Here is a 26,933-nt window from a genome sequence, read left to right as displayed (position 1 = left end):
AAGTATACTGAATACTGACATTGTTGAATATTAATTCAGGTAAAGCCTGCTACTGTATCATTTTCAAGCAGTTGTACTCTAAATGGTGTGCTTTAACTGAAACTTCTCCTTGCATTGACTGAATTTTTTTTTTCCTTTTTTTCGGTTTACAGAGTCATCAGAGGAAGAGGATGCGCCTTCATTTGCTCCATCCAGCTCTGTTGATGGCAATAATACAGACTCTGAGTTTGAAAAAGGTCTGAAGCTGAAAGGAAAGGGCCTTGATCCGCCTAAATCAATAGCCACACCTATAAAGGACGAGTATGAGTTTGACGAGGATGATGAGGAGGAGCGCGTGCCTCCCGTTGATGACAAACACCTGCTCAAGAAAGAATTTCGCAAGGACTCTGCTACCAAGGCCAACAGCTTAATTGCCATCCCCAAAATGGAGGTCAAAACTTATTCCAAAACCAACTCGCTGACACCAAAGAAGGCCGCAAGGCGCATCCTATCCGACACCAACAGCTCGGACGAAGACGAGCGAACCGTGTGTTTCACCCAGACACCGGTTGCACGGCAACCAGCCCCAGCAGCTAATTCTAAAAGCCGGGAATCTGCTGCCATGACCTCCAAGCAGCAGAAGGAGAAGAGCAAGGTTAAGAAGAAGAGGAAGAAGGAGACGAAAAACATTGCTGGCAAGGAGGTGCGGTTTGGCAAACTCAATAACAAGTTCTGCACCTCTGAGTCAGAGAGTGGGGACGTGGAGAGTGAGGATGACAAGGGCTCTGTGCAGAACTCAAACTGCATGAAGGACTCCGCTGCCTTGGGCCAGAAACAGTCGTCCATCTTTGGCTCTCTCTCTGCTTCCTCCTCTTCGTCGCATGGAAGCTCGGGCTCCCAGAAACTGATGCAGTCGCTGGCGGAGCAGCACCCGAAGCAGTGGAGGACAGACGGCTGGAAGACCGTGTCCTCCCCGACCTGGTCTGACGTCAGTTCTCTCTCTGACTCGTTCAGGACACGGATATCCAGCGAGTCGGACTACTCATCAGCGGACTCGAGCGTGGAGTCTGTGAAGGAGGTGAAGAAGAAGCCACAGGACAGCAGGAAAAAGAACAATGCCACGCACAGCAGCATTTCAGAGAAAAAGAGCTCCTCTGATTTCTATAAGGCCTCTAATGCGGAAGGGGCGGTCTCAAAGACAGACAAAGACGGCAAGGTGTTGAAAAAGCATAAGGTAAAGCACAAACACAAAAACAAAGAGAAGGAAAAGGCCCCAAGTCTGGTGCTCAACCAGGACATGAATGAGAAATTTGTCAAAAGCTTTTCCTTTGATTTTGATGACGCTCAAAAGTCCCTCATCGTGGACACAGAGTCTGCTGCAGAAAACAAAGTCAAGCTCTCAAAACACGATAAAGATCATTTAAAAAAGGAAGAGCGGATGTCTAAGGGCAAGGCAGAGGAAAAGGACTGGCCTTGTGGAAAAGACACAGTAAGAACTGCTAAAGAGGAGAAATCCAAGAAGTCAAAGGAGTCTACCAAGGAAAAGATGATCAAGGAGGAGAAGGAAAAAACCTTCAAAGCAGAAAAAGAAAGAAACACAAAGGACAAAGAGAAGCCTAAGGAGGACAAGCAGAAGACCCACAAAGATGAGAAAAAGAAAAAATCCAAGGACAAGTCTTCTAAAGTGGACAAAAGCAATGAATTAAAAGAGGATAAACATCTAAAATCAGAGAAAGAGAAAAATGGTAAGGAGGAGAAAGAAAAGTTGAAAAAAGAAAAGGTGCCCAAAGATGAGCCAGATTATGAGGACTATGATATCACGAGTCGTTTTTTAGATTTGGATGACAGCAAACTCAGTGCCTCAGATGACCCCAATGACCGATGGGAGTCTGACCTGTCTTCAAGCTCGTCTCTCTATGGAGATGACAGCTGGGATGCTCCTGTAAAGGAATATAAAGAATACAAAGCCAACAATGCTGTCAAACTGATTGTTGAGACTATGAAAGAGGAGAACCGAGATCGGAGAAAGGACAACAAAGTCAAAGACAGGAAATTGGAGCACAGTGAAAAAGAGAAGAAAGAGCCTGCCTCCAAAAAGAAAGAAAGGGACTCATCAGAAAAGGTCGGTGAAAAGAAAAAGGACTCTGATAAACAGAAGCTAAACTCCACCTACTTACCTGAAAAAGAGAAGAAAAGGAAAGAGTCTGCAGAAAGCATTAAGGAGAAAAAAGATAAAGATTCTATGGACAGTACCAGGGAAAGGAAAGACACCTACGAGTTCACTAAAGAGAGGAAGGACTCCAAAATGAAGCAAGATGATATGTCCAGAGATGAGTATGGATGCGATGCCTTTTTCAAAGACAAATCTGAGAGTGAGACTGCTGTCAAATCATTGGAGCTCAGAGAGAGGAACCACTCTGCGAAGGAGAAGAAAGGAGAAGCTACAGAAAAGGAAAAGAAAGACAAATCTAATAAAGGAGACAAACACAAAGAGAAGCCTAAAGATAGGAATTTCCTGGATTCTGAAAAAGAGAAAGCAGAGAAAACCTCCACAGAAAAAGCTCCTAAGGAGAAAGATGTAGACAGAGGCTCCAAGGACAAAAAGGACGGAACAAAAGACAAGCACAAAGACTCTCACAGTAAAGACAAGGAGAGGAAAATGTCCTTGGAACAGAGCAAAGACAGGAAGGAGAAGGACAAACACGTGGACAAAGAGAGGGACTTCCTGGAGGCAAAGAGAGAAGAGCGAAAACCTGAAAAGGTGCGAGAAAAGACCTGGTACAAAATCGCTGACATCTTCACTGATGAAAGTGAGGATGAGGAGGATGACACGTACAACGGAGGGGTACTTAAGCTCAGTGATTCCCTTGGCCTTTCAGATCCCCACCGCAAAGACTCCACACCGGACCCAGATGAGATGGAGCTCTTTCACAGTGACAAGCATAGGAAGTACTCCGCAGACAGCAAGCAGCACTCCATGGAGAAAATTAAAGAGAAGGATTACAAAGACAAGAAGAAAGAAAAAACCTTGTTTGATGGTGGAAAAGACAGAAAGGGCTCTATAGATAAACACAAAGACAAAAAGGAGAAGGAGTCTGTGGATGGAAAGCATAAGGAGCGCAAAGACAAGGCGACTGTTGACTCCAACCAGGAGAAGAAAAGTAAGCAGAAGATGATGGAGAAGAGACACTCTGGGGATGAGAAGCAAAAGGGCAAGTATAAAGACAAGCCTGACAAGGAGTATCCTAAGGACAGGAAGCCCTCTAAGGGAAATGGCGAGAATGAGAAATCCCTACTGGAGAAGTTGGAGGAAGAGGCCCTGAATGATTACAAGGATGACTTCAATGACAAGATCAGTGAGATCTCCTCAGACAGCTTCACTGACCGAGGCCATGATCTCAGCAGTTTGTGTGACTCTTCCATCAGCCTTCCAGACATCACGGAAGACAGGAGGGACTCGCTGTCCATATCCTACCCCCAGGACAAGTTCAGAGAAAAGGAACGACATCGGCACTCATCGTCCTCCTCCTCCAAGAAAAGCCATGACAAAGAAAAGGACAAAATCAAAAAGGAGAAGACCTTTGACAAGCGAGATAAGTCAGAGGAGATTAAAGAGACATACGGACGTAGAGAGAGCCTGCCCTTTGAAAAGGAATCCATGCCTCTAGAGGCTGACCCCTATACTTTCCCATATGGGACCAAGCCTGATGGTGAGGATGATATAGACAAGACGCTAGAGTTTGAAAAAGAGATGTCCAAAAAAGCAGACAAGGATAAGGCTGGGGGCATCATCGCCACTGAGAAGATCAAAGACAAAAAGAAAAAAGAGAAACACAAGGATAAAGTTAAAGAGGATAAACATAAATATACAGACAGCTTTGGTTCATTTAAACACTCAAAGGAAGATCAGAAATCTGGTCTGAAGGAGAGTCCCCAAATATCTAATTTGAAGGAGAAGTCCAAAGAAGACAGCCCCAAGTTTGACATCCGAAACAAGGACAGAACCAAGGACATTTTGGACAAGGACAGCAGGAACGATCACACAAAGTCCAGGTCAAAAGAGGAGAGTGACCGGTTGCCTCAGTCCAGAGATGCAACACGAAAAGACAACCGTCCCCGGGACAAGCTGCTTGTTGATGGTGTTCACAGGTTGACAAGCTTTGGGAAAATGCTCTGCGAGAAGGACCTAGAGATTGAAGAGCGTCATAAAAGGCACAAGGAGAGAATGAAACAGATAGAGAAGCTGAGGCACAGGTCTGGTGATCCCAAACTGAAGGATAAAGCCAAGCCTGGTGAGGACCTGCGTAAGAGTCGCTCTGACCTGGCATCTAAAAAATTAAGTTCTTTAGACACCATGTTAAAGGAGAAGAAGTCCAAAGACCTTGGGGTTCCAACTCAGATGATGTCACCTGAGAGAAAATCTCAGCCTGCTGATAACCAGAGCTCTAAAGACTGGCTTATGGGACATCAAATAAAGGAGAACCTCCCTGCTTCTCCACGACCAGACCAGAACAGGCCGACTGGTGTGCCCACACCCACATCTGTAATCTCTTGTCCTAGTTATGAAGAGGTCATGCAGACCCCGCGCACTCCTTCTTGCAGTGCAGAGGACTACCCCGACCTCATGTTTGATGGCATAGACTGCCAGAACTCATCCGCTATGAGCATGTCCATGAATGCTTGCTCTCCATCCTTCTTTGACAGGTATTCCAACACGCCGCATGGATTTCAAGAAAATGCTTGCCTTACCCCCGCAAAGAACCTCCAGATGCCCGTCCTAAGTCGCTCGGCCTCAGTTGATGGCAGAAGGCCTTTCGACGAGGAGTTCAAAGTAGACGCTGACAAATTCCTTCGACAGCAGAGTGTTCCTGCCACATCTGAGTTTGAGTCTTCCTCAGTCCTTCATCCGCTAGAGGAGAAGTTAGTCCCGGTGGACAGGCTCGACTGCTCACCTCCCAGCTTTTCACCCCACATTGGGAGGCCCTCACCTAAGCTGGAGCCAGCTGAGACTGCACTGGATGGGGTGTCCTCAGCTATCACTGCTACAGACAGCAGTGAGCACCTTTCTGATTGTGTCTACAGCAACTTCCTGTCCAAGCCCTCGCCTCCCGTGCACAGACTCGACCCCCAGGAGCCTTGTTTGGACATCGCTGCCCCGCCCACCCCTGCCCCTGCCGCTCTGCCCCCTTTGGATATCGACGAGCTTTCAGAACCTCACCATCCTCTCCACTTGTCGCCCCACAGTGAGCCCAGCTTTATCCCCACTGACCCCATGAGTGGCACAAGCTTCCTGCCCCCAGTTGAGGAGGAAAAAGATGGGGAGAATGAGGAAGTGGATGAAGAAGAAGGGGATGAGGATGAGGATGAAGAAGAACAGGAGGAGGAAGAAGAGGATGATGACCCAGAGGAGGTAGCAGAAAGTGAAGGTCACTTAGCTGAGGGGACAGACCCCTTCAGGGATAACAGCCCCTGCAGTCCACACCTCCTGGAGCCTGAGAAGAAGGAGTGGCTAGAATCTCCAGGCAGAAGGGATTTGCCAGACACTCTCCCACTGACACCCACCCATCCCCCGGTGAGCCTAATGGAGAACTCCCATGATCACTCAGTCAGCTGGACTGTCAACTCTGACATGCTCCTAAAATCTCCCCAAAGAATTGTGGAGAGGCCAATTGTGGAATTTCCACCAACCTCAAAGGTCTTCCCCTTACCACACCCAGAAGACAGCCTGCAGCAGCACCTTTCTACAGCATTAGCCTGTCCCCCAACAGAAACTTCACCCTACTCTGCCTTCCCCAGGGCTTATTGCCCCCCGCACATCCCTGAGTCAGACTATGAAGGGCAGAAAGACCATGTGGATGACATTCCCACCCCAGCAAAACCTGTTACAGCATCTGTGGAGTCAGAGCCCATCTTCATGTCCTCTTCATCTACCCGGCTGGAGTCTTTCTTCACTGAATGCAAGCCCATGCCTGAGCCTCCATGTTTGACAACAGACAGCAGGCAGGACTCCCTCAGCTATATTCCCGAAAGCAGCATCCCCCCACCTGTGAGCCTTGAGCCGGCGGTGTCCTGGGTGGATCCTTTTGTTCCTCCAGTGGATGACTTGGAAGACTTGGGCGCCTTCTCTCTGCCCGACTTGCCCTTACAGGAAAAGGAAATGCAGGAGCCCGAAGTCACGAACTCAGAACCCCCAGAGAACAAATGTCCTCCGGCTGAAGTCACATCTCCAATCGAGGAGACGAGAGAGGACCCAGACCTAATGGAGCTGGAGATGCCTTGCTTAGCCCAGGCCCCCACCTCGCCGGCTGTGGTGCCGTTGAGCGAGCCCACGCGGGAACCCGACTTACCTTTGGAGGACAGCTGCAGATCTCCGCAGGATCTGGAGCCAGAACCTCAAAAGGTACCAGAAAATGACTCCATTGACATGGGAGCTCCAGAGGAAAAGGCGCTATTTGAGGAAAGTGACAGGCACCCACTGCCATCTGCAGTCGATGACAGCAGTGACCAGGAGCACTTGGTGATGGATCTTGCAGTAAAGGAGCCCACTGCAATCACTGCTGCACCATGCCCAGACCTGGTGACGCCTGTGGAATTGGACGCCAGTCAACAAGCTCCCACCACCACCACAACGCCAGTTCAGTGTAGCCCTGTCCACTCTACAACGGTGACCTCAGTGGACACGCAGTCCAATGCAGACCAGACATCCTGTAACTCTATGGCACCTAAGGCAACAACTGCATTGCCCATCATTGAGGTTCCCAAAAAAGTGGAGGAGATCCCTCAAAGAATGACCAGGAACCGGGCCCAGATGCTAGCTAATCAGAGTAAGCAGAACTCCGCTGTTCACGCCAGCGTCACATCGTGTGGCCCAGCTCACAGCACCACTAGCACCACCTCTGTGGTTACCACTTCCTCCAGTCCCACAGAGAAAGAGGAAGCCTCCATTACCACTACCATCACCTCCAGCTCAACCGTTGCAGCTCCAGCTGTGGTCAGCAAGAACAAAAGCCGGGCTGCTGAGGAGGAGGACTCCCAGGCTCAGCACCCGCGCAAGAGGAAGTTCCCTCGATCTGGCCCACAGCAGGTGCAGGTCCAGCTAGTCAACACGGCCATGCAGCAGACTCGGGAGATGATCCAGCAGACCCTGGCCGTCATCGTCAACGCCATCAAGCTCGATGATATTGAACCTTACCACAGTGACCGCTCAAACCCCTACTTCGAGTACCTGCAGATCCGAAAGAAGATTGAGGAGAAACGCAAGATCCTGTGCTACATCACACCGCAGGCCCCACAGTGCTATGCTGAGTATGTGACCTACACCGGCTCCTACCTGCTGGACGGCAAGCCCCTCAGCAAACTGCACATCCCCGTGGTACGTCTTCTTTAAACCAGCCATGGCGAAAACTCATCACATTCATACTTTACCATACAGTAACATTGTGACAGGTTATATAACATTAATAGAAAATGTGGATTGATTGATTGATTGGTTTTGACAGTTGCTCTTGTGCAGTGCACCTTAAAAGCATGCCATGGCAAGACTTTTTTTTATCAGTTTTTCTATTATCTCTTCATATTCTTCTGGGTATATACTCGAGATTCTAGTCTGTCTGTATAGTTCAGTCAACTTCCTAACACACCATGCAGCTCGGACTCGCAGCACCAAAAAGTTTCAGTGCTTTTTAAATGGGTAATCGATCGGTCTGTTTTCCGAGTCGTGGGGTTCTGGAGGTGGTCCGGTAACCGCTTGTCCCGGTTCCTTCAGATCGCCGCGCCTCCGTCCCTGACGGAGCCCCTGAAGGAGCTCTTCAGGCAGCAGGAGGCGGTGAGAGGGAAGCTGAGACTGCAGCACAGCATCGAGAGGGTGAGCGCAGAATCCCGCCGCACCGCGCCGCCGTCTCTCTCTATCCTCCCCCCATTCCTCCCTCCCTCCCTCTCCCTCCTTCCCCCCCACACCCCCACCCCCCCTCGCCTTCACTTTCTCTACCTCCTCCAATCACCTGTAAATTCCAGACTTTTAGGAAAGGGCTTTGATCATTCTGCATCGCTGCTTTGAAGCATGATCAAAGCTTTCGTGTACGAGAGAAATAACTCCCAGCATTCATCGCTCTGGCCAAGCGAGAATATTACAGCGCAGACAGAAACCCGACTGCTTCCACGTTTGTTTTGCTCTCTGAAGTACTTTCTACAGAGCTTGCTGATAATTGTGTTTAAATAAGTTCCTGCCTTTGACAGCTTCCTTATCAAAAGTTTCACTCAGAGATTCAAAAACAAAAGTTGTGGGAGTACAGCAGTTGTGGCTTTCTTCCTGGCAGTAACTTTACTGGTCTGTGTTTTGAGCTGCTTGAATCTCCTGTGTCCATAGCTTGAAGGTCATCTCTCTTCCACTCTCCCCCTTTTTCTCTCCTTCCTGTCTTTCCTTTCTTTTTCCTCCTCTTGCAGGAGAAGCTGATCGTGTCCTGTGAACAGGAAGTCCTGCGGGTGCACTGTCGTGCAGCGAGAACGATAGCCAATCAGGCTGTCCCCTTCAGCGCCTGCACCATGCTGCTGGACTCTGAGGTGTACAACATGCCCTCTGAGAATCAGGTGGGTCCACAGCACCGGCATTCTGCACCTGGGATGGGCAGCTGCAGTCCCCCACGGTCGCTTCCTGTATTGAGACAGGAGGTTGCTAGGTAACCAGTAGGCAGTAGCTGCAGTGGCATTTTCCCCTTTGTTAATGCTTTCTTCCGCCGCAGGGCGACGAGAACAAATCGGTGAGGGATCGCTTCAACGCCCGGCAGTTCATTTCCTGGATTCAGGACGTCGACGACAAATACGACCGCATGAAGGTGAGCGCCTCGGCCGCTCGCCGCCTCGGTCCGTTTACACTCCCGCCGTTTGGAAAAGACGGCCTGCGTTCGGTTCGGCTGTTCTCCGTACCGGACACGCTCCCCCCCCCCCCCCCCCCCGGCTCCACTCTGGCACGTAACTCTGCCTCTCTCTCTCTCTCTTTCTGTCTCTCTCTCTCTCTGTCTCTCTCTCTCTCTCTCTTCTCTCTCTCTCTCTTTCTCTGTCTCTCTCTCTCTCTCTCTTTCTCTCTCTCCCCCTCTCTCTCTCTCTCCTCTCTCCCTCTCCCCCTCTCTCTCTCTCTCTCTCTCTCCAGACTTGCCTGCTGATGCGGCAGCAGCACGAGGCGGCGGCGCTCAACGCCGTGCAGAGGATGGAGTGGCAGCTCAAGGTGCAGGAGCTGGACCCCGCCGGGCACAAGTCCCTCTGCGTCAACGAGGTGCCGTCCTTCTACGTGCCGATGGTGGACGTCAACGACGACTTCGTGCTGCTGCCCGCGTGACAGTGACTCTGCCGCATGCAGGCTGTCCGGCATCACCTCTCAAAAAGACATCCAACAGACCGTATGGTAAGGGCTAGCCAGTTTGAAAAAAGGAATTATTCTTTCTTGAGGAAAAACAAAAACAAAATCTATATTATATATAAAAATGAAAACAAACAAAAAAAAAAAAACTTGTTTATGATTCCCTCCTACGAGAGGAGGCAGTATCTTTTTACCGGGAAAACACAACTTGCACTTTCATCCTACAAGTTTTTAATGCCTTTTCTTTGAGGCTTAGACCCCTCTGTTTGATTTTATTTTCCCCTTCTTTTCATTTTTTTGGAAAAGGAGTTCATTAAGAGATTTTGTTCCTTTACTTTTGGTTCCCTTAAAAAATAAGATGTTGATGATGATGATGAAACTGAGGTGGGGGACAGTCCTTGGTGTGCGTGTACATCAGAACCATGGCCAGGGTGAGAGAGCGGGGGCTGGGCTGTGCGCTCACTGACCCGCAGTGGCGCCCCCCTGCCCCGCCCCGCCCCGAACCGCAGCCCATGCTACACTGCATGGCGGGAATCCAGGGCTCAGACAGCGGGCCCCCCGCGGCCAGGGGGCGGCGGTGTGCGGGCGGCCCGGCGGCCAGACAGCAGGACCCCAGCTCTGACGGGACAGTGCGGCCGTAGGACTGGGGGTGCGGGGGTTGCGGGTTCGCATCTGGAGCGAGAAAGAGGCCGCACCCTCAGCTACGCGGCGTCGGACTGAGAGGGGCGGAGAGGGAGACGGGATCTCGCGCTCGACCTGCAGGATCAATCAGCCGCTACCGTTCACTGCAAACAACTGCACAAGGAGGGGGGAGAGGTGGGGGAGGGGCGGGGGGGGGGGCGGGGGAGGGGGAGGGGGAGGGCGGAGACACAGGAATGTTGACATTCAGGAGGCAAAGACTTTGAGAAGTGTTTTATGAAAATATTCTTTTTTTTATTTTTTATTTGTTTTTCTTTACTTGGGCATTTCATTGTTTTCTCTTTTTCTGAGAAAGTGACTTGAAACACTACAGAGCCAATATTAGTTTAAAGGAAAAAAAGAAAATTGAAAAAAAAAAAATTGTATCCCGTAAATTCTGTACAGTTTTTTATATACGTTAAACAATGTATTCTCGCTGCCTTCTAGATAATTTATTTTGCCACACATTACTGCACAGTTGTAAATAAGGTATGTACTGTAACATCACTCTCAGTTAGGTGTAAAAAAAAGAGAAAAAAAGGAAAAAAAAAAGAAGAAAATGATCTTTGTATGTACAGATTATTCTGGGGCAATGCTTTTCCCTCGCAAAACAATGGGCCAAAATGTGTTCACGTTTTCAGTATTTTAAAGACCGTCTCCCATTCAGGTCCACTGTTCTCTTCTGGCCTCGATCAGAGCCAGGTAGTACCATCACGACCAGAGAACATCTACATCTAACGTTGGAAAAGCCTTCCTTTTTAAAACCTTCCTCCAGACTATTACAAGTCCACCACAATCTTAACCGCTTGATGTAGCATAATGGTTATTAAATTGTTCAATGAATAATAAAGGTATATTATGTTTTGCATTATTACAGAATTATCTTACAGAAAGATTTAACCAAGAAAATGCCTTTATACAGTATATTTTTAATTTACCTTGCGCAAGTACAATTAAGGTACACCGGACAAAAGATTACTTCAGATAATGTAGGAACACGCACACTCTTTGATCTACCTTCAGAGTCAATAGAAATGTCATAAATTTAAGAGTCCACTGCATCATAATATTTATGTACGTGTATAACTGTGGCATTGTAATGGTCAAAGCATCCGAGTCTGAGCTTGTGAATTAATCAGTGGGTCTATACACAGAATATATGTCGGATTAGTGGTTGTAATTTTCACAAGGGATGTCTTAACTTGACTGTTTTTTTTTTTTTTTGTTTTTTTTATCACTGAAAATTGTGGGGTTTTTAAACTTTTGTTACAGCTTTTCATTGAGATGTTCTAGAAATATATTTTGGCCAATATACATTTTAGTAAAAACACTTTCATACACTGTCCAATGGAGAGTAGTGGGATAGAATCCCATTTTTAGATTCACCTCTTTGGCAGCTGTAGAACAAATACAGAAAGGTTTAATACACAGTCTGACCCGTTCAAAACTTTTTTCTTCTTTTTTTTTTTGAGTCGTAATAATTTAGTTAATTTTAGCTGCTTTGAGTGTGCTGCCCTGAAGTTCTTGTTCTGTATCTAAATCTCAGTTTTGTCTGTTCTGTATTGTTTTTGTTTGGGATCTTAATGGTTTCTCCCATTCTGAGTAGTTTTAGGAAAGTACAGTTGCATCTTGCTATGTCATTTTCAACACGGCCACAAGGTGGAGCTAAAAACATTTATCTTCACGGAAATGGAACACAACCAGCCCAGTTGTTACAGGCCTTTTAATTTTTTCCTTTTAATATATATATATATTTTTTTAATCCAAACTCCTGGGTTACCATTCATCTGCAAGTTTGTTGTTAAAGGTGTAGAAAAAAGGAGAACAGACAGTTTTACCTTTACCCTGTTACCTTGGCCATTTGATTGATAGTAATTGTACCCATTTTATTTCAGATGGTTTATTTGATTGTTATTGGGTTTGGTTTTAATTATTGTTAGTTTCCAGTCTTGCATTGTTAAATTGTTCTGTCTACGTGTCGCATGCTCACGCATCCATTTTATTCTGGGGCTCTGTCGGAACCCACTTTTTTAACAGATCGTCAGTGGTATTGTCCTTGGTTTTAAATGTAGACTCTGTAATCTCTTACAGAAACACAGCCAATTATTGTCAGAATTGCTCATGTACTACTGTGGAACCCTAATATCTACATGCAGAAAGGAAAGATCTCTTATCTTTCTATCGGTAAGATTAGAATTAAAACTGCATTAATTGCCGTTTATTTTTGTGTTTAAATGCAGCCTTTTTACAAACGATTTTAACAGACTTACTTTTACCAAACTGACTACCTGTACTTTGGTGTCAGCATTTGTTAATTTATTGGAAGATCTTGTTTGTAAAATCAGAAACTGCATAATTTCATATATTGTACACAATGTGTGTGGTAAGGGTGCAAAATTAATTACACAAACAGAACAATTCATAAATGCACCAACTGTAACTTCATAGCAAAAAGCAAATAACATCATACATACAGGTATCTCTCACTATTATTTTGTTTCCACTGCAGGTGTCAGTGTGAGTGTCAGAATTACGATGATTTAAACGCGTATGCAGTTGATCTTAGTCGCAAATTGCGTACTTAAATTATGGAAAAGTGCATTTGAGAGATTTCTGTACAGTTGGGCATTTTAAAGTCGGTTATTTGAACATTTGGTCATGCTTTCTGTATGAAGAATAATCGCGTCGCGTTCTTAATCGCAGTGCTTTTCAGCAGAATGGGCACGTTCACAGAGTCCTGCGTCCTTTACGGTCGTTTTCGCGTTTCATGTATACACGTCCTTTGTCGCTTCCATATTTTGTATCATGCCTTTAAGTCCTTTGCTTTACCTTTGTTTTTAAAATCAATCAAGGCTTGAAATTGTGAAGGTTGATGTTGGGGGATTCCTTATTGAACCCAGTGAGTGGAATTAGTGCAGACAGACATAACTGAACCATTTATTTTATTTTATTTTATTTTATTTTATTTGTGTTTGCGTAATGCCGATGCTGCTTGCCATAGTTCCCCGGCGTGGGTAGCCTGAGTAAACGTGCGCACCTACTGAGTTATTTGGTAAAGGATTTATTGCGAATCTCACAGATCCTTCCCCTGTCCTGCCTCAGGGTTGTTGTCCTAAAACACAGACACATTAATAAGCTATCCGCCTGCTAACTGTACTAAAACAAGGCACCGTCCTCTCATGACTATCAGTTCCAGCATAAAAATCCACATTTGAGCTGCTTGTTAATTCAGGCTGTTCCTTTTCTGATTAAGTCAACCCTCCCCCCAACCCCAACCTCCTGTGCAGTTAAGCGCTTAGAAATTCAACAGACGTTGCATTCTTGAAGTTACCTCTACTGTTCACGATGTTTTTTTCTCTCTCTCTGACATAAACCGGACAGATTCGATTGTTAATGTAAGTGAAATCACAATTTCAAGCCTTTTTTCAAAGTGCATCTTCCACACTATCCTCAACCAGACAGTAGCTGTTCTGAAAAAATGAAACCGATCACAAAGCATGGAGAAGAGCTACTCTTTAAATGGTGAAAAAAAAAATACAAAAAAAATAAAAATACTATTTATTATCTTTTCTGACACCTGTGGTATGTTGGAGTGAAGGTCTCTGCTGTGTAAATTTCCCTCTTGTAGTGCGTAAAGTGAGACATTGTATATAGATGTAAATACCTCCCAGGATGTTTTGAAACCTTCTCTTTGTACTAGGTTAAACTTGCATAGATTGTGGGGTTCCAACAGTGAGAAGGTTAACTCGCTGCTGGTAATGTAAGTGTATTTTTTTTCTTTCTTTTTTTTCCTCTTTTTTTTGTACAATGTAGTTGAATTGTGTACATATTGTTTGAGCAGCTAGTCAGTGGGGGATTTGTTGATGCCGTTGTCAGTACTGTCAAAGATCCAGCACTGTCACCTCTCGCTGTGTTGATATCCTGCAAAACAAACAAAACGAGTAAAAAAAAAAAAAAAATACAAAATACATTTTAAAAAACTTAAAATGAGAGTAAGTAAAATTAAAAATTAAAAAAATTGGAAAAAAAAATATTTTCTACAGTTGCATGTACAGAGAGCGCGAGAAATGCTGTTTGTCCCTCAGAGATTATGTTCGTAAATAAATTTTAAAAATACATTTAGTCTCTGCGTTTCCTTCTTTCTCAAACCCTATTAGCAGAACATTTAGATAGGCATCCCTATACAATAACGGGGTGTATGTTTGTGTGTGAGAGAGAGAGTGTGTGTGAGCTAGGCAAAGCGCCCGCATTTATATAGGACATTAGAATCCCAAAGCGCAATTTTGCATGTTCTGTACATAGTAGTACGTTTAAACGTGAATCCCAAAATGGGCGTTAAATCAGACTTGTGTCTGCACACATGATGGTCCCTTAACAAGGTTGCTTACTAATGTATTTCACATAGATGTTGCAATATAATGCACAGTATATAATTATTCAATCAACCTAAAGAAAATGGCATTATAGTGTAGAACTAGGTGGTGATGAGGCCAGGTAAAGTGAAATTCATTGGCTGGGACGAAATGCGATTCTGACTGGTGCTCAATCCGCTCTCGTGTCTGCACCATGGCACAGAGACGGTCAACACATGACAGTTTACCTCAGACATCGTGAAAGGCCACTGAATTACCCCATAATTACCATACGATGAAAAGTGTCAATAATTATAATAATGTGCTTGAGAAATATTTTGGTTTGAGCAGACTTCTGGTATGTTATTTAACACTAAATAAAACGAAGTGCGCCGCGGAACGGAAAGTAAATTAGGAGGAGATATTACGTACATATACTTGTGAACATATAAGTGCGTTTATCGGAACCGGATAATATTAGGCTGCGATTAGGTGAGTTGGAATGTAAATAGTAAGGCGGCTAAGTTTACAGCTCTTGTGTTTGATAAGGCGGGACACCTGTGCATGTTGAGTCCAACAAATCCTTAACTTTTTACGTATGCAGCATTTTGAACATGTCGCCTGTGTGTAATACACTTTATATAGAAGGCTGACACACATGACGTGAATGTTTTTCTGTGAATCATGAAGCGTGAGTTATAAAAGCGACATTTGTGAATTGGACTGTGAGAAGTTTGCGAACTACGGAGTGGAGAACGTGTGAAAAAAAGGAAGGGATTTATCACGACTAGTTGGAATACACCCCACCATTCGCGATCATTTGCATACCGGCTTTCCTCTGGCGTTCTAGCTTTCCAAGTGTAAGTTTACTTCGAGCTCTCGTCTCGACAGCTGCTCCAGCGGTACGGCCACAGACGATGGACTTTGAAACCAGGATTTACCCCCGAATCGGTGGTTTTGGGCGATACAACCGCATTGTAGCGTTTTTCAGCTGGATTCCAAACTTTGCTGTAGCGTTGAACCTTTTCTGCGATATCTTTTTCACGTTGATTCCGGAGTCGTACCACTGCAAACCGGACCCTTCCCTGCTGCCCTCCGACTTTATGCTAAGCAATCTCTCCAAACAGGAGTACCTCAATTTCACTATTCCCTGGGTGAAGGGGTCTGGCTTGAGCCACTGCGAATTGTACGAGTACCCCGCCAACTTCACCAATTTTACAGAAACGCTTCCCAAAGAAGTTGTGCACTGTACAAGAGGATGGGAATACACGCACGAAGTGGGTCTTCAGAGCAACTATGTAACCGAGGTTAGCGTGGTCTGCTTTGCATTTTTCATGTAAACGAGTCGAGGACAGTATTGCAATATTTGTGTGATGTCGTTATTTTGTATCTAATTTGAGTGCAGCACAGAGGCTACGGATCGGTGATAGGCAATAGGTATATATTGCTACGGTGACTCACCTCAGCTAGGAATCAGGCTCGGAAGCTTTGTCACCCTAAAAGAGTGCGAAGTGCTCGTCATTATTTCATGGAACCATTAACAACAGGGCTTCGATATTCTTATGTATTCTTATGTGTGCTCGTTTAAGAAATTAGGCTTAATGTTTATCAATGTAACTGACCTGACGACTTTGCTTAGTAAGCACATTGTGATAACAGTATCTGTAGAATTTCTGAACTTTTGGGTGTATTGATCGTGTTCACATGAGCGAAGTGCACGGACCTTGCTCAACATATGTCGTCCTTAAAAATCTTCTGCGGCAAAGGATAGCCTAAGCAACGTATAACAGTCGTATTGTCAGACGTTTGTGAGCTAGATAGATACAGGATACATTTACATATTGTGGTTTGTTATCTGAATTTAAGTTTCTGAACTGGTAAGGCGGGGACGATAACCACAAACCGTTGCCTGCCTACACAGTAGACTTTCATTGCTGCCCTGTAACATTCTCGTGTTGTGGATAGAAAACAGCATTCCAAATATCTCCTGAATCATCAAGTGATGGCACTTAGCTAGCCCACTATGCCCGTATGGAAAACGCTCCTTATGAGAATAACTGACAGACTCATTTGACCCTGCGAAAGGACATATTCCGTCTGAATTTGTTTTGCTCGCTATAGAGTCTCCCATTGGCTTCATTCGTATGTTCCGAGGGGCGTAGTGCTGTTCAAACAGCGCTTAACCACAGACAGCAGTCGCTGGCTTTTCAAACAAAGGCTGTAATTACCTCGGTCAAGATGAAAAAAACAGATGTTTCTCTTGAAACGATGCCTTCATAGGCCTGGTTCAGGAATGAGTGTGTAGGCTAACTGACGTTACTGGCCGGGTCAAGGAAGAAGACCGTTGTCGAGCTAAAAATCTGTATACTCTTGAGTTTCCGGTTGTGGTACGAAGTGTTCCATTGCTGGGATCTGTTGTGAATACCTGGGAGGTTTTGACTCCACCGAAGCAAAGATATCTGGTATATTTCCAGGGGAAGGGTATTTTCTAGCCCTTTGTTTATCTAAAGACCAGCTATAAACTGATCCAAGAAAACATTGATTTACAATATGGCACACGTCATGCGCTGTATATACATCATTTGTATATGTAGCCCTTTTTAAAACTTTAAATGTATGTGGATCTGCGATAAAATGAAATTAAGTTAAAGTTTTTGGTTGAATGTACTACAATGAATTTGGATATGATAGAATATAGAATAACTTCAAATTTGTAAATTGATTACTTGGGTCAGTTTTCAGGTCCAGGTTAATCAAACGACAAACAAATAGTCCAAGAAAACAACGTTTATCTTAAAGAGGAGAGCCAGAGCAAGGAGAGGATAAGAGCAGACATGCCTGATGTTTTATATTAAATGTCAGTGTAGTGGTCAGTTTGTCTTCTCAGCGAGTCCTTGGTTACACAGAAATAACTGGGGTTTTACGCCATTCTTGGAGAGGGGAACGTGCGATTAATTTAAACTCAGGAGTCATAGAACATTCTAGAATAGAATATCAAATGAATGTACCTGCTTATCCGTTATGTTTATTAATGCATTCATATCGGAGTATACATTGGTGACACAGTTTGGGCTTGGCTTGAAATTCAGCTTGATTTAAATTTCCGGTTGGATACGCACACTGCATGATTGTTTGAAGGTGAATTTGTGTCAGTTTGAAAGAAATTACACAGGACACGCTTAACCCTTACTTTGAGCAAAAGTTTACAGTTGGTCGCTTTATACTGGCATGTTTTCTGCCTTGAGCGTTATGAAAGTCAAGAGTGAAGGACGATGGAGGAGCTGTTGCGTTCCTGTGCTTTTCCTGGCCTTAGGAAGTGTCCCTCCCCCCTTGCTTTTCCGGGCGAGGTTACCCCCTGATCCTGGCCACGCCTGTGTGATTGGGGGCACAGTATTCCCTTCTGGGGGCTCGCTCCCAAAAGCTGGCACAACGCAGGAGCCCGCTGCTGTCGAACCTGAAAGGCACCAGCTCTCTGAGTTCCCCCTGCGTTAATGAGCGGGGGAACGTCTGTCCACCCACTGCTGCATTCCTTCCAATTTGGGCTTCTCTGCTGTCTACTGTGTGTGTGTGTGTGTGTGTGTGTGTGTGTGTGTGTGTGGCCTTAATGTTGGGCTGAACTGCCCTCTTCTCATACGTACCCGTGTCTGCATTGTGAAAAAGCACAAGTTCCACCGGAGGGTTTGGGCCGTTTTCTGTAAAACATTCACTCCACAAACGTAACTGATTGTTAGTCCTGGGTTTGCTTGTCAGGGTCATTTTTAACGATGAATTGTTTTCAGTCAAGTCTGCTTTTCCAACTGTGAAAAGAATATCGTCTGGCGTTAGAATAATGTGTCCGTCCGTCCGACTGATGAAGATGAAACTCCTCCTCCTTCGGGTCCGTGTGTGGCTCTGTCACTCCCCATCCATCTCACTCAACTGTGACTGCTTTCCTCTCTTCCTCTTTCTGTATTTTTCCTCCTGCCATCAATTTTTTTTGTCATTTTCTCACTCTTTCTCTTGCTGTGTCTCTGTCTCTCCTTCTACCTCTCTTGGGATTTATCTCTGTCTACCTCTGTCTCTCTTTCTTATCCTTATGTTTCTCCCTTTTGGTCCATCTTGGTTTGTTCCTCCCTGTATCCTCTATCCCTTTCTCTGTCCTTCCCTCTTGCTTTCCCCTCTTCTCTCTCCTCTCCCTCTCTCTCTCTTTCCCTCTCCATCTCTTTCTCTCCCTCTCTCTCGCTTCTTTCCCTGCCTCTCACACTCCCTCCCCCCTCTCTCTCCTCCCTCTGCTCTCTCTCTCTTCCTCTCTCTCCCTGTCTGCAGTGGGACCTGGTGTGTGGAAACTACTGGAAGATCCCTGTTCAGCACATCTGCTTCATGACAGGCTGGATCCTGGGCTATGTCCTGCTGGGCACTGCCTGTGACTGGTGAGTCCGTCTGTCTGTCTGCATGCCTCCTCCGCTCTACAGATTACTCCTGTACACACGCAGGATCAGTGTGTGCTGACCAACTGTGTGTGTGTGTGTGTATGTGTACGTGTGTGTGTGTGTGTGCGTTCGCTTGTGCGTGTGTGTTTGCGCGTGGGTGTGTGTACACCTGTGCGTGTGTGTGTGTGTGTGCCTGTGCCTGTGTGCATGTGTTTGTGCTTGTCTATGTGACTGTGTCTGTGTGTGTGTGTGTGTGTGTATCTGCAGGCTTGGCAGAAGGCAGGGGTTCCTGCTCTCCGTTGCTCTCTCTGGCCTGCTGGGCGTGGCCGTCTGTCTGTCCAACAGCCCCACCGTGTTCCTGCTGCTTCGCCTTTCCCAGGGGGCCGTGCTCGCCGGCGTCTTCCTGTCCTCGTACATCGCCCGTGAGTACGCCCTCCCGGCGCCTTCCACCGCACTTCCTGCATCACCACCATTTTAACCGATTCCAACTGCATGACTTGAGTTCACCATTACAATACTGGATAATTGGGATGTAACTGTCCTACTGTTATGCTTGTGTTTAAAAAAACAACAAAAAAAAAAACTGTTGTATCTGATCACACCAGGAGTTAACTGTACGGCTACAGATGCATAACGTTCTTTTCTCCGGGGTCATATCTATTTACTGGTTTTACTAGCTTGTCTGGTTTTACTGAGCTACTCTTTAACCCAATATTTTTGTATCGGGGAAGGGGGGGGGGGCGACAAAGCTTTTGGGAACCATCTCTCAGCATGTATTTTATAATTGATTTGTCTTCTCATAGGTTTTATTAAAAATGGTAGTAGAGCTCTGGAATAATAAGGCTCACTGTTAACAACATTATTAACAAGGTTATGAACAGATATATGCAATGGTTTTTATACTTCAAGTTTGTTTTTTTTGAAAACTTTTTTTTGCGTTTTCATCAGACTGGTTGGGTTCAGGTGAAAAATATTTTCATTCTGGTTTGAGTGAAGTGTAAAACTATCTGTGGAAATCTTTAGCACACAGTAAACAAGAGCCTCATCAACCTCCAAACCTGACCTTCAAGTGGAGGGGAGTAGAGGGGTGGGGGTAGAGTCTTGGTGAGGGGGGGTGTGGTTTCAGGCTGAGATGCATGATGGGAGTTGTGTGGTGAGCAGCAGTGATCAGCACCCTGTTGCTGCTGGGCCCTGCAGCTGCTCAGCCTCTTCACACAGTCCTCTCCTGCCTGACTGTGACCTGCTGGCTCGGTGACCTCATCAGACGCAGTTGTGTCCGACGGAGCATGTGTCCAGGCGCTCGGAATCTGCTGATTCGAGTGTCCTCGGCCTGTTCAGACCAAAAGGGAGAGGAACGCCCGCTTGATCTCAGCCCCCCTTCCCCACCCCCACCACAGGTGGAATGTTTTAGCCACTCTTGTGGGGACTGCATGAGTAGAGGAATGTTTTAACCACACGTGTGGGGACTGTAGGAGGTTAAAAGCAGGCCTTTCCCCTTCCTCAGGGCATCTCTGCTGTTGTTTTTTTCCCCTCATTATTGAGTCTCTCTCTTTTCTTTGGAGCTTTCCTGTGATTGGTGCGGGTGTGTGTGTGTGTGTGTGTGTGTGTGTGTGTGTGTGTGTGGGTCCGTGCGTGTGTGTGTGTATGTGTGTGTGTGTGCGCGTGTGTGTGTGTGGGTGCGTGCGTGTGTGTGTGTGCATGTTGAAGGCCCTTGTTCCGTTTCAAGTGAATGCTAAGTAGGTTATGTTTGTGTAGTGCTGCTCACCTTGATTCAGGACGCACTGACCTGTGTTTTGAAGTGCTAACAGTTCTCCCTTAACACAGAGTCAGTGTGTGTGTGTGTGTGTGTGTGTGTGTGTGTGTGTGCATGTGTGTGTGTGTGAGCGAGCGAGCTTGTTTTTGTAGAGGCCCGTTGAGTATGTCCCTTCACCGTGTTACCATTCTCAGTGTGGAAGTGAAGGACCTGCATGCACAACATTAGCAGGCTGGGGATCAGTAATGATCTTACCGGACCACTCTAATGATGACTGTGTGCGTGTGTGTGCGCGTGTGCGTGCGTGAGTGTGTGCGTGCGTGCGTGCGTGCGTGTGTGTGTGTGTATACGTATACAGTACATGTGTCTGCATGCATGCCTGAGAGAGATAGCTTTGACAGAGTGTGCCCTTGGCATGCGGGATGTGTTCAGAGCAGGTGGTGCTGGGTACCGCTCTGGAGGGGGAGGCCCGTGACATCAGCACTCCCGTACACAGGCATTCCTGTGAGGTCACTGCATGGACAGTTAAGGAAGGTCTGCGCCTGACTGACTCCGGAGAGTGAGTAGGGAGGCTCTGAAGGATCTCAGGGAAAGGAAAAAACAGCCGTAATGGAACGCTAGGAAGGAAATGACTCTTCCTGTTCACTTTTGGGGTTTCACAATAGGAAAGAACTGGGCCCCTGGTGAACATGTCTGTGCACAACGAGTGCACACAGGTTAACTCGTTTTTGGACAAGACATGTACATAATTTTAAAGGTCCTGTAACCCGTAGCAACCCTTCCTCTCTTCCCCTCTTGCCACCCAAGGTCTTGAGCTATGTGACCCTTCTCACCGCCTCATGATTGCCATGATTGGTGGGTTCTTCGCCGTGTCTGCCGAGCTGTTGTTGCCAGGATTGGCGTTGCTGTGCCGTGATTGGCCCGTGCTGCAAGCTGTTGCCACCCTGCCCCTGCTTTTCCTGCTCTCCTATTGGTGGTGAGTCAGTGGCTGCTCATGTGACTTCCAGGTTGTTTGTTTTATTTTTGGCAGTTGAATCTCCTGAAGGCTTGTTGTGTACGTAGTAGGTGGTTAAATATACAATCGTGGTAACTCGTGTGTCAGCTTTTCTAAGCAGGATTGTGCGTGTGTGTGTGCGTGCGTGCGCACGTGTGTGTGTGCGTTTGTGTGTGTGTGTGTGCGTTTGTGTGTGTGTTTCAGCTGTTCCTCCCTGTTTCCTGAGTCCCCTCGCTGGCTCCTGGCAACTGGTCAGATCCTTCAAGCCAGGAAGTCTGTCCAGAGCTTCTCCACCAGAAACGGCGTGTGTCTGAACGAAGAGATCTACCCTGCGGAGACCGTGCTGTCAGGTCAGGTCCTGCGACGTTGTGTACGTTGCCATGACAAGGGCGCAGAAAAGGGTTTCTGCACCTCTGTCGCTTTAACTGTGTTGCCATGGCTACCCCAGTGTCACGGTGTGAGAGCGCTTGCTTGCTTCTGTTCAGGGTGTGCGTTTGTGTTTGTGTGTGCTTGTCTGGTTGTGCTTGTGTTTCTGTGCATGTGTGTGCGCGCCTGTGTGCGTGCGCGTGTTTGTGCGTGCGTGTGCGCTTGTGCACATGTGCGCGTGTATGGAGACCCACACAGGCGAAGGGTTAGGAAACTCTTTCCAGTCTCCCATACTGGACCATTATGAAAGAGAGCACACGGTAGAGGCTCTTCTGCCGAGCTCAAGCTTAGATTACACCGCACAGCTCCAGTTTAATGAGCTTTAATGAGTGAGCATGCCAAACATAAGTCATCTCATAGGTGGCCCGGTGTCCTGTGCTTTTAATCTGATCCTAATGACAGGGACCTCTCCTTAAAATCACATTAGAGTAAATACAGCCTCCCTGTGAGGTCGCTCTGCTGAATTGGGTGCTTTGTTCAGGGCTGATTATGGGAATTGGGTTGGGCTGTATTTTAAGAATTCAAGGTTTTAAAAAAAAAAATAATAATTTTTGTAATGCGGGGGATTTATTTTTCTTAACTTGTGGAGCACTGGGGAGTGAGACACTACCCTTCCGTCTATGTCTGCCTCCATCTCTTTCTCTCTCTCTCTCACACACTCCCTCGCTCCCTCCTTCCCTCAGAGATGGACGTGGCGTATTCCGAGGACTCCCCACCCCGGTACCATCACGTGCTGGAACTGCGCCACACGCGGGTCATCTGGAGGAACTGCCTCATCCTGGGGTTCACCCTGTAAGCGTGCCAGCGGCAGCGGCAGCACCTACTGTAGCGTTAGCAGTATTGGCTGTAGTGATATTAGCAGTAGTGGTATAAGCAGTAGCAGTTTTGGCTGTAGTGGTATTAGCATAGTGGTATTAGCTGAAGCAGTATTAACTCTTGCTGTATTAGCAGTAGCTGCATGCTCTGTAGCATTAGCACTAGCTGTATGCACTGTGGCATTAGCAATAGCTATATGCACTGTAGCATTAGCACCAGCTGTATGCGCTGTAGCATTAGCACTAGCTGTACGCACAGTAGTATTATCATTAGCTGTATTCACTGTTTTATTAGCAGTAGCTGCATGCGCTGTAGCATTAGCACTAGCTGTATTCACTGTAGCATTAGCTGTAGCTGCCTGCACTGTAGCAGTAGCACTAGCTGGATGCACTCTAGCATTAGCAGTAGCATTGCACTGTAGCATTAGCAGTAGCATTCACTGTAGCATTAGCTGTAGCTGCCTGCACTGTAGCATTAGCAGTAGCTGTATGGCCTGTAGCATTAGCTGTATTAACATTAGCCATATTAGCACTAGCACCGTGCTCTTGTGTATTTTGATGCTGCACTTGGTGGCGCTGAACCTCCCCTCCCCTCCCTCCTCCTGCAGGTTCATCGGCACGGGGATCCAGTACTGCTTCACCAGGAACCTGCACGCTTTCTCCGCGCGCTTCTACTTCGGCTACTTCCTGCGCGTGGGGACCGGCGCGGCGGCGTGCGTGCTGCTCTGCATGTCCGTGGACCGCATGGGCCGCCGGGGCGTCCTGCTGCTGTCGGCCATCGTCACGGGCCTGTCCTCCCTGCTGCTGTTGGCCCTCACTCAGTGTGAGTGCCCACCCCCCTCCCCTCTCCCCCTTACACCTGCACTCGGTCTGCCATTTCATCACTTTTTCAAATGTGTTTTTTTTTTTTCTTTTGTGTTGTCATGGAGACAGCTCCAGGGCATAAACGCTCTATGCAGTAGTTTAGGGGGTCACAACCATCCCAGGTCCATAGCGTTCAAGTACACAAAAAAATAACTAACGCATTTTAATTCTGCGGTATTTTTTTTAATAGTTCCCGACTGGGCCAGTAAAATCCTAGAGCTGGCCTCTGCCTGCACCAAGTTCACCAGTTCACCGCTTTCGAAAATTGGCTTGAAAGATTAAAATATACAAGAGCACACGCAGGGTTCGAGCGGTGTGTCTGAATGGTGCTATTTGGAATTGCAGTGATCCATAGGAAATTGCTTTCTAAAAGGCTGGTGGGGTAATTCCCCAGATCATCCTGGTCTTAAAACCATAGAAAGCTTCAACATTACAGCTCCTAGTTTCTCTCTAACTAGTAATTTAGCTTGCCAATGAATGAAACTTGAAGCAAGGCGTTATCAACAACGTACACGAATGACATCATCCTGCTGGTTTGTTTTCCCATGCTTAGAATTAAATGACATGAAAAATGAAATGTAATGTTGAGGTATTTCATTTCCCAGTGATAAACAGATGCATGATGACAGATGTTATCCAGTGATTTCCAGGTACTATCTCCACTTATTTAAAAACACTGCCTTGCCCTGTCATCGCTCTCTGGATTTATGAATCGGCCTAAATTCTAAATGATAGAATGGGACCCCAAAGTACCGTTATGAAGCCTGCAGTGACTCATATTTGTGAATGGGAGAGTGCTGATGTGTGACTGTCTCAGTCTTCACCAGCCCTGGCTTTCGCGAAGCGGAGTTTTGTAGTCGGCTGCCAGTGTGCGTTAATTTTATCCGTACTGGGAAAACATGAATATGAAAAGTGTCAGAGATTGGTTCACGGTTTTTTCTTCACGGTTATCACAATGCCACACTTCCCTCTGGCGTTGGGTTGATTCACATCAGGAGAGGAGCTCTGCCTGTCCCCCCCCCCCCCCTTGCAAACAGTAGTAACATTTTTATTTTTAAATCCAACCCTTTTCTGCCTTTTTTATCTACTCCCCCAGTTGAGGAGTGTTGAGTGTTAATTGTAGTCCTCTCTCGTTGCTTCCCCAGACTAGTATGCGTAGCTTTCCTTCCTGTGCAAGACAAGTGAGAGCACACTGGCCTACATGTATAACCCAGGGACCCAGGCAGAGGACTCAGGGCTACATCCATTTAACACTAACAAGCATGGAATGACTGTCTTGTTGCCAGCATTCAGCTAGACGTGGAGAGACCACATAGGTAATTAGCAGATAAATGCTGCTCTGTTCCCTGGTCCTAAAATGTGTGTGTGTGTCTTTCTCTCTCTCCTCTCTCCTCTCTCCTCTCTCTCTCTCCTCTCTCCTCTCTCCTCTCTCTCTCTCCTCTCTCCACCTCTCACCCTTTCTTTCCTTCTCTCTCTCTGCTCTCTCTCTCCCCGTCTCTCTCTTCCCCCCCTCTTTCTCTCTCCCCCCCTCTCTCTCTCTCTTTCTCTCTCTCTCCCGTTCCTCTTCCTCCCCCCTCCTCTCTTTCTTTCCTTCTCCCCGTGTCGTATTCTCCCCCTCTCCCTCTCTCCCAGTCTGCACTGGTCTTGTCTGCCCTGATTGCCCTGCTGTCCTCACCACCTGGCCCAGTGTGTTCTTGTGTGATATCCACGGTTCATAGTGATTGGTCCCATCACCTGCCAAGTCACTGATGTCTGCGTATGTGACACCTGATCTGCTATTTTTTGTGTAGTATCCCGTGCTTTTTACACTATGTAATGTGCTCATTGGCTGTCCATGTGTCAGTCTGCGGAGTGTAGTAACTGCTGTGTTAGCTATTAACTGTCTTTTTAGTGTGTGTCTGCATGTAGTAATGCTTCTCTGTATTTATGTGTGTGTAATAATGCTATCCTGTGTTTAGCTGAAAGTAATAATTCTGTCCTGTGTTTAGCTGAAAGTAATAATTCTGTCCTGTGTTTAGCTGTATGTAATAATTCTGTCCTGTGTTTAGCTGTATGTAATAATGCTATCCTGTGTTTAGCTGTTTGTAATAATTCTGTCCTGTGTTTAACTGTATGTAATAATGCTATCCTGTGTTTAGCTTTATGCAATAATGCTATCCTGTGTTTAGCTCTATGTAATAATGCTGTCCTGTGTTTAGCTGTGTGTAATAATTCTGTCCTGTGTTTAGCTGTATGTAATAATGCTGTCCTGTGTGTAGCTGTATGTAATAATGCTGCGTTTGCCTGTGCATGCTGACTCTGTTCTGTTTCCATGGTCACGTTCACGCTGTGCAGCGGTGGGTCTCTGGGGCTGATCCTGGCGGCGGGCTGCGTGGGCATGGCGGCCTCCTCGCTGATGGAGCTCCAGAACAACGCGGGCTACTTCCTGCACCACGTGGTGTTCGCCTCCTTCGCCGTGCTCTCCGTCCTGTGCGTCATGCTCCTGCCGGAGAGCAAGCGCAAGCCGCTGCCAGACTCGCTGAAGGACGGCGAGGGCCAGCGGCGGCCGCCGCTCTTCCTGTCCCGCGCCGAGCGCGATGACCTCCCGCTGCTCCGCTCGCGCCCCCGGCCCTCCGAGTACAACCCCGACAGCTACTCCCGCCTGGTCGCCGCCACCAAGAAGATGCTGGCCAAGGACACGGTGCCCTACAAGATCGGCCTGCCTCCACAGTCCCCTCTGCTGGCCAGCAACGGGAGCGCGCACGGGTTGCTGGGTAGCCAGGGGATACGCGAGGAGGACTCTTCTTAGGTCCTGGCCCCTTCCCATCGCAACCCCTCTTCCCCTGGACGGGTCGCCCTCCCCTCTCCCCTCACCTGGAGAGCAAGCCAGGCGCAAAATGCTGACCTGAATGGACCTGAATGATGGGGGTTTTTTTGGGGGGGGGGGGGTGGGGCTGAAACAGTCCCTGTTTTTATCTTCTTTTGTGGGAAGGGGCAAAACTGAGCTCCACCCCCAATCGCTCAACGAGGGGGTCAGCAGAAGACCGCGCGTGTCCGTCCCTTTTCCTCCGTACCGTGAAGAGGCTCGCCGTCGCCCTCCGCAGGCGCGGCCCAGCGTTGCCGTGGCGCGCGCGCGACGCCAAGTGCTCCATGACCACTGGCGGCCATTTTGGATCTGGTCCGTGCCGGTCCTTATTTCATTTGCACTCATGCTTCCCGTTACAGCCGCCATGTGACTGCGGACGCCTGCTGACAATGCAACCCCAGCGTAACGTGTGCTGTCTGACACACTCCAATGGACCGGTGCCCTACGCAAAAAAAACTGGACTGCT

At 47.1% G+C, this 26,933-nt stretch overlaps 2 protein-coding genes across 2 annotated transcripts in view; both read left to right on the top strand.

The window, feature by feature from the left end:
- ankrd11 (ankyrin repeat domain 11) overlaps nucleotides 1-14,127 on the top strand; it is a 117,712-nt gene extending 103,585 nt beyond the window's left edge. Inside the window, exons 9-13 of the mRNA XM_064337255.1 lie at nucleotides 153-7,351; nucleotides 7,745-7,843; nucleotides 8,422-8,565; nucleotides 8,718-8,810; nucleotides 9,125-14,127. Coding sequence (XP_064193325.1) covers nucleotides 153-7,351; nucleotides 7,745-7,843; nucleotides 8,422-8,565; nucleotides 8,718-8,810; nucleotides 9,125-9,310 — 7,721 coding nt within the window. The 3' untranslated portion in view covers nucleotides 9,311-14,127. The remainder of the gene's footprint in view (nucleotides 1-152; nucleotides 7,352-7,744; nucleotides 7,844-8,421; nucleotides 8,566-8,717; nucleotides 8,811-9,124) is intronic.
- A 605-nt stretch (nucleotides 14,128-14,732) lies between these two features.
- Nucleotides 14,733-26,555, top strand: slc22a31 (solute carrier family 22 member 31). Its single transcript, XM_064337256.1, is given in 8 exon segments — nucleotides 14,733-15,668; nucleotides 18,667-18,770; nucleotides 19,038-19,192; nucleotides 21,331-21,499; nucleotides 21,722-21,867; nucleotides 22,627-22,735; nucleotides 23,367-23,581; nucleotides 25,821-26,555. Coding segments are annotated over 8 exon segments (1,878 nt in total). The 5' UTR covers nucleotides 14,733-15,278; the 3' UTR covers nucleotides 26,411-26,555.
- The last annotated feature ends 378 nt before the right edge of the window (nucleotides 26,556-26,933 follow it).

The sequence above is a fragment of the Anguilla rostrata genome, chromosome 5 (assembly GCF_018555375.3).
Source record: "Anguilla rostrata isolate EN2019 chromosome 5, ASM1855537v3, whole genome shotgun sequence".
NCBI classification, from domain to species: domain Eukaryota; kingdom Metazoa; phylum Chordata; class Actinopteri; order Anguilliformes; family Anguillidae; genus Anguilla; species Anguilla rostrata.
This window is presented reverse-complemented; position numbering and strand designations above follow the sequence as displayed.